The 7753-nt window shown below is 25.2% G+C and overlaps 1 protein-coding gene across 2 annotated transcripts; it reads right to left on the minus strand.

The window, feature by feature from the left end:
* Nucleotides 1–702: 702 nt before the first annotated feature.
* Nucleotides 703–5150, minus strand: LOC120091799. 2 transcript variants are annotated; one of them, XM_039049925.1, is made up of 5 exons: nucleotides 4837–5150; nucleotides 4656–4736; nucleotides 4090–4245; nucleotides 3059–3259; nucleotides 703–961 (listed from the first exon to the last, which is right to left on the minus strand). In XM_039049925.1, exons 1-5 carry the CDS (start codon nucleotides 5050–5052, stop codon nucleotides 845–847), a joined length of 771 nt encoding a protein of 256 aa, XP_038905853.1. In that variant the 5' UTR covers nucleotides 5053–5150; the 3' UTR covers nucleotides 703–844. The 2 variants fall into 2 exon arrangements, with proteins under 2 accessions (XP_038905853.1, XP_038905855.1); XM_039049927.1 differs by lacking the exon at nucleotides 4090–4245 and having other exon boundaries at nucleotides 4837–5148.
* Between the last annotated feature and the right edge of the window lie 2603 nt (nucleotides 5151–7753).

Genomic DNA, 7753 nt, shown 5'->3' on the forward strand with positions numbered 1-7753 from the left:
CTTCCTTCTTCCTTCTTCCTTCTTCCTCCCAATTCCAAAAAGAAAAAAAAAAAATCTCACAATTCTCATTTCCTCAATTTCTCTGCAAAAATAGGGAGGTCTCCATGTGGTAGTGCCCATTCTAAATTCGTACGAATCCCACATAATACCCAAAAAGTTTGCAATGTAGTTTTTTTCTGTATAATTAGGTTTTTGGGAATTGCATGCTTAATCTATTTTTCCTGTTTTATTCCAATGCAAAATTGTTTGGGTTCTGTGTTTTGGCTTCCGCTATGCCTAGGGTTTTAATCTCATTAGAGTTGAGTTGAGAGGAAGTATTCTAGGGTTCTACCAAATCCAAATAGTTCAATGTTAAAGTTCTACCGGAGTTAGATGTTGTATCATGATGAGAGGATTGTTATAGTCTGCTTGCAATATGTGCAAAACGAATAATTGTCTTCAAGACAACGCTTATTAGAAACGTTTCCCGACTACCTATTGACATCTCTACAATATCTTAAGGTCCTTAGTTATATCAATTCATAAGCCTTGTTATATTATTTAGTTTACTTTTAAGTTTGAATTTTATTATTGTATATAATATGTGTACTGTATCTAGTTGAAATGTAATTTGTTTGTGAGTGTACTCATATATTATTTCTCCCAACAATGCTGACTTAAGAGAAATCATATCCAAACAAAGTCATCAATGCAACAAGTATATTTTACATAATAAATAAATAAAAAGAAAATTATGATGGTATTGGTTTGAAATAAACTCATCGATACTTTGCAAATAATGTTTTATAATAATATTGGTAAGTATTGACGGGTGTTGGTTTGATATAAACTCTCTAATGTTTAATTAGCCATTATTAGCTAGAACTTCATTCTTTTGCTTCTCCTTCTTGTATTTGCTGTAATCCAATAACAATATTTCTGTAAATTCATTCATTGTTTCCTCCATCATTCCCTTCAATCCCTATACCAAAAATAATTATCATATTAACATCTATAAACATTTAAAATTCATTCAACCATTCAAAATCACTCAAATATAATTTTTCTCCCCAAATCAAATCAAAGTGGCAAGGAGAATTGTAATATAATTCTTTCTATGTAAAAAAACATAAACAAAGATGAGAATATGAAAAAAAAATTAGAGGTAAAGAGTAAAGTTTATAAACTTAATTTTGAAAAACAAAAAATGAAAAATTAAATAATTATAAAATGGTGTTTCAAGATTTTAATTGATACAACTCTCAATTTTTAGTGGTATAAAATTAATTTTAATTTCTCTTAAGTATATTAATACTTTAACATTTCCTTAACTTATGCGCTTGAAAATTCGTAGAAGACCCGATAAGTGGAAATCAAATATTAGTTAATCGAGGAAGTGACGTTATAGAGAATTTAATATAGGCATCTTCTTCTTTAATATGTTCAACCACTATTTAACTAAAAAACAAGGCCAGTTGAGATCGATAGTACAAGCACCGTGCCAGTTGATCTACATTCATGTTGGCAACTTCATAATCATTTCCACTCTCTTTTTCACTTCCTCCGCTTCTTTCCAAATTCTCTGTCCTTTTTTAGAAAAATAATCCAAATCTAGGTGAGGCATATGAAACGAAGTGAAACTTCATGTCTGAAATAAAGGGAGAGACAAACTTTTCGTTTCACATGCCCAACTCCAGTGTTTTTAAGGTTAAAATATAATTTTGGTCCCGTTGTTTGAACTTATTTCTTTTAGTCAACGACCTTTTTCAAATATCTATTTTTAAATTTATATTTGTTTTCTCAAATTTGTAAGAATTGTTTCTAAATAAAGGAAAATAAACCAATTATTTACAAATAGCAAAATGTCACTATTATCAGTGATAGATATCTATCGTGGTCTATTACTGATTGACAGTAACATTTTGTATATTTAAAAAAAAATTCAACAATTTTACCATTTAAAACAATTATCCATTTTTTTTAACTATAGTTTTTACTTTCTTTAAGAAAACATTCAAATTCCTATTCATATTCAAAAAATTGAAACAAGGGTTTAAAAACTACTCTTTTTTTGTTTTAATTTTCATAGTTTTTGTAAAAAGTAAATAAACAAAATGAAAGAAACTTATACACGAAGGGGTTTTAATGAGCTTAATTTCTAAAAACAAAAATAAAAAATTATGATCACATGTGTTATCCCTAATTTTTAGTTTTAAATTTTTAAAAGTAAACTAATAAACACTTCTTTTATCTCTAAATTTTTTGTTTTATTATCCATTTTTCTACCAATGTTTTTAACAATTAAGCCAAAATTTGAAAACTAACAAAAGTAGATCCCGTTTGGTAACCATTTTATTTTTAGTTATTAGTTTTTGAAAATTAAGTCAATAAATATTTTTCTCGCTTCTAAATTGTTTGCTTTTTTATCTACTTTTTACCAATGTCTTCAAAAGTCAAGCCAAAATTTAAAAACTAAAAAAGGTAGTTCGTAAATTTTTTTTTTTTGTTTTTTTTTTTTTGAATTTAGTTAAGAATATAAACTCAGTCATAAGTAAGATGAAAATCATTAAAAGAAATTGTGAGTAAATAGATTTAATTTTAAAAAATCAAAAATGAAATATCAAATAGTTATCAAACGAGATTGTAGTTTTTGAAAACATATTTTTGTTTTTAGAATTTTACTAAGTCAATTTTTTTTTAAAATCATGGTAAAAAATTAAAAGAAAATATCTTTAATTAAAAAAAATCAAAATAGTTACAAAACGAGAATATCATATAGATTTTTTATTTTTTTAAAAAAAAATAAAAAGAAACAAAAAAAAAGCTAGCAGTAGCACACACATAAAATGCAGAAACAAGAACATGGTGAAAGCGTACATGTTGATTTTAAATATGGAGACATAAAATAAAGTTTGAAAAAGAAGACTTGGAAGTTTCTACCTTCATACATATTCTATCTACCGGCCTATATATTCCATTTTGTTTTCCAGTCCCCACAAAATGCTAGCTACTAGGGGGCAAACGGCAATTATGGAAAAATGTGAGGATTAATGAAGGCAAAAAGAAGGTGAATGAGTACCTTTTCTGCAAAGGGTTGAAGAAAATCTTGTGCAAAGAAATCATGGGGTGTTGGGGCAGCAAAGTTGTGAAGATTGAGAACAAAATTATTTGTGAGCATACTTTTTGATTCTGTTCTTTCTGCATACAAAGCTCCTCTTACATTGATTGTGAATCTTTGTGGTTTGAACTCTGTGCCCAATCCCTTCAGTTCCCATCTCATCTGTTCATTCATTTTATATCCGTTTAAATTGTAAATTTCATCCTCATAGTTCGAATAAAATTAGAATTTAGTTTGATAAAATTTCTATAAATAATAGTGTCTACTTTAAGAACTATTTATGAAAGGTTTATCCATGCATATGAACAATTTATAAAATTTTGTCAAATCCTAAACACTAAATTTTAACTTTTATAATTATATGAATTAAGTTCTAACTTTTTTTAAACCATGGTCAATATATAATTATGATTCTTAACCAAATGAAAAACAAGTTTATAAATTAATTTTGTTAAAAGATTTTTTTTTCGACAAAAATCTTCTTAAAGATATTCCATCATTTTTTTTTGGATAATAACTAATGCAAAATAAATTTATAAATTAAAGTTATATAAAATATTCCAAAACTTTGTTTTGATTATGCTGTGGGTGGAAAAATTGAACATGTGACTTCAAAGTTAATAACATTTCATTTTTATCTTTGAACTTTGAAATTTGTTATAAAAAAAATTCCTCTTGAACTGTTTTTTTTTTCGTTTAAATAAGACAAATGTTGATGTTTAAATCTAACCACCATACATATATTTTACAAACACTATTTACATACATTGACATGACAATTGATTATGTAAATTATTTTAACGATAATTTTTGAGATGAAATAAATGGTAACAATAATATTAATTATCATACGTTGGTTTTTATAATTTATTTTAATGGAAAAGATATATTTTGAAACAATTTTAAAGATAAGGTGACAAAGTTAGTAGTTCAAAGATTAAAAAAAAAAAAAAAAAAAGGTAAAATGGTTATAAGTTGAGAAATGTGTATACCAATTGAAGGTCAATAAATTTGGAGACATGATGAGGAATATGAATAGGGTAATCTTGATCAGTTGTAAAGCTTCTGCAATTTAATCTTACATCAGCTACTGAGCTGACCTCGTGGAAAAACAATTGGAATGATGGCATTTGAATTCTCCATTCATCCTTAAAACATTCCAAAAAAAAAAAAAAATTAAAACTTTTGCTCGGCTGACCCAAATTTAACAGTCGATTTGAATTGATTTTCTTTTTCATACATCTAAAAAGTCAATTCAATTCAAACATATATCTTAAATGTCATGTCGACTTAATAGTAACATATATCGATAAATAATTTTAATTGTAGATAACTTAAGCCTAACTTAATTAGTTAAGATTTTATATAATTTAGTAAAAATAAATATGATAAATGAGACTTAAATTATTAAAACAAAAACAAAATTGATGAAAAAGTTTATTGAGATGCTAAGAGGTAAAAAAAGGGTCGAATCTTATTCATATAGTCGATACAATCAAAGCCAAATCAAGGAAAAATATAATAAAGTTTAAAAACAAATAAAGAAATTGAAAGGAACCTGGTTTATTTTTTCACTCTTTCCAGAAAAAGTGGTTCTCAACAGTCTAGCTTCATCTTCAATGTAATCATCAAAGGAAGCCTGCCATGAAAAATATATAGAAACTCACAAAACAACCTAATTTAATATTATTTTACCTAAAATTAACACAAAAAACAGAGAGATTTTATTGTATAAGTACCTGAGGAGATTCAGAAAGTGGGTGGAAACTAGAGAATTTGAGAGAGAAAATTGGAGGGTTTTGATGATGATGATTACTGTTATTATTTTTCACTGCAAAACACACAAAATCAGAATAATCCTTCTTTTTGTGATGAACATAACATTTTGATCTCTTGTTTGAATTGATAATAAGCTGTGGTAATTGAAAAGAAACAGCAACCAAATTATGACACATAGCTCTTGATCTTCTTCAATGTCCCTCAAGCTCTCAAAAATCAAAGTGTTTTTTGCTCTAAGAGGAGATGAAGAAAAATTATACACACATTTACTTTACTTTTACTATGTAAACGCTGAAATATATATAAAAATGAGAAGATTGTTCAAATAATTCAAATAAAAAACACACTATGTTTGAGCAACCACGTGGTGGTTTTGTTATTTATTTTCTTATCGTTAGATGTGGATTAAAACGACTATTCAATATCGATATTTTAATTTTCAAGCAACTCTTACAGTTTTTTCTTATATATTCATCAACAATAGTATTGTAATAGATACCTTTAAAAAGAGAGTGATAAAAAGGAATATATATATATTTGGTCCCGAGTTTTCTATCTAGTTTTTATTTGATATCTAGATTTCAAAATGTTATATTTTTATTCTTAAATTTTGATTGTAATCTTTATTTTGTTTTTATGTTTCAAGATTTTTTTTTTTACTTTTATTTTTTACTAAAAATTTTCATGTCTCGTTCTTAGTGTCAAAGTCTATTAATTAATTTAAAAGAATTAGAGGAATTAAAATTAATTATTTTTTTTTATTTTTTTAAGTTACTATCAAAATTACTTTAAAATCTTCTCTTCATAATTATTTTAAATTAACTAACTTAAAAAAGTTAATTAATATCCAAGACTGAAGGGACCACTTGGTTTAAGATTTTATAGATGCTCATAATAAGATATCTGAGAATTAAAGATAATTGTGTTTGGTTGTACATGCTATCATAATTTTATGAACTAAAATTATGTTTATATTTAATTTATTAAATTACATATGAAAATCTTATATAATTTTAATAAATTAATTAATTAAACAACAAATATCATTCCATGTATTGATACAAATTAATTGATTAAAAAGTTTGATAATCGTTTTAATTATAAATATTTAAAATTTATTTAAAATTAAATTTAATCGATTAATATATTTAATGAATCTCACATTAATTGTAATATAATACTTAATCATTGTTAATTAATTAAGTTTAGCATGAGTAATTTAAATTTTAATTTAGGTTATAAAAAATGAAGAAATAAGATAAATGTATGATATATTAATTAAAAATACTATAAAAAAGAGTTTTTATAAATATGACAGGTTAATAATGATTTATAGTAAGGAAATTAATTACAATAAATAATTCATCGATTATAATATCAATAAGCAATTAATTATGATAATTAAAAAATGATTTTTTTTGTACTAAATTAATTTAACTAATTATATATATTTGAGATATTGATTACTAATAAATCAATAAATTCAGTAAAATAAGTCATTGTACTCATTTAATAAGTTTCATGTGTAAAATTGAATTAAGGACATTGTTGACACAAGGTGTCCTGAGAAATTTGTGGTAGTGGAGTATGTGCTCTTCTTGAAATTTGAGCTGGTCAAGAAGTCTTACTTGAAAACTCTCTCTAGGCTCTATGAAATGTAATTACTCACCTTCACAAATGAGGAGAACTCCTCGATTTATAGAGTTCTCAAATAGGCTTTGTAGGCTTGGATTTGGTTGGTCCATAGAGTTGGCTCTTGGACCCAACTAATTGAATTTTGGTCTTATTTAACATTTGGATCAAATTAAACTTTTTTTTGCTTAGTTGGACTTTAGCCCAAATGATAATATCAAATTGAACCAAATTAATTTTATTCAATCCAAAAGTCATGAAAGAAACACGTGGCATCATCGGAATTCGTCAATTTATGTCTTCAATTTCAATTTTGGACATATGTTAACTTCTAATTAGTCCTATTTATCTAGAATTTTGTCATTAATTTAGTAAATAACGTGACAATTTGCGGTTGGTCAAAAAATTTTCATTCAACAAATGCCCATTTTCGAGATTTATGCACATATATGGGTAGATAAATCTCGAAAAATATAAAGTTCAAATCAAAATTCAAATTTATTTGTTCTTAAATTCGACCACATTTGATGTGTTAGTCAAACTTTAATTTAATTAGTGCTTAATTAGAATTTGTGGAATATGACCAGATTATAATTTGAGATTTTACCAAAGCTAAACTTGATTTGCATTTGAGATAGAATTTGGAAAATGACCAAATTTTAATTTGAGACAAATTTGAGACATTATCCCTAGTTTAATTTGGCTTTGGCCAATTTTTTTAAAGGAAAATTAAGTTTTATCTCCAATTTAATTTGATTTGGTTTAAGGATAAAACTAAATTAGATTTGAATTTGAGATTGAATATGACCAAATTTTAAACTGAGATAAATTTGAGACTTTATCCTAATTTAATTTGGAAGATAGAGGGGACAATTTAAATTTGAGATAAATTTTGGAATATGACCAAATTTTAATTTGATTTTTTTTTTCAAGTTTTATCTCAAATTTAATTTAATTTGGAGATAAAAATTTTATTTAAAAAAAATAATGTGGACTAGAGATAAAATTTAAGATATGCTCCAAATATGAATTTGAATTAAATGAATTTTGATATCACTTGATATCAAACTAATCCATTTGAATTCATCATAAATTCTAAATTAATTTTTTTTAAAAAAAAAGATATTTTAATTCATATCTTGATCAAATCTTCGAAAGAGATAAGATTTTAGCCGAAAATCTAAATTAAATTAGAAATTTGAACTCAATCTTAACCTCTATAAATAGGTCTTTTCATTCTCACCT

The sequence above is a fragment of the Benincasa hispida genome, chromosome 11 (assembly GCF_009727055.1).
Source record: "Benincasa hispida cultivar B227 chromosome 11, ASM972705v1, whole genome shotgun sequence".
NCBI lineage: Eukaryota > Viridiplantae > Streptophyta > Magnoliopsida > Cucurbitales > Cucurbitaceae > Benincasa > Benincasa hispida.

Coding starts and splice junctions, on each gene's coding strand:
- LOC120091799 (XM_039049925.1), bottom strand. CDS start 5,052: ATGTGTCATAATTTGGTTGCTGTTTCTTTTCAATTACCACAGCTTATT. Junction 4,737..4,836: donor CACTTTCTGAATCTCCTCAG/GTACTTATACAA, acceptor TTTTCATGGCAG/GCTTCCTTTGATGATTACAT. Junction 3,260..4,089: donor AATTTATTGACCTTCAATTG/GTATACACATTT, acceptor ATGAATGAACAG/ATGAGATGGGAACTGAAGGG.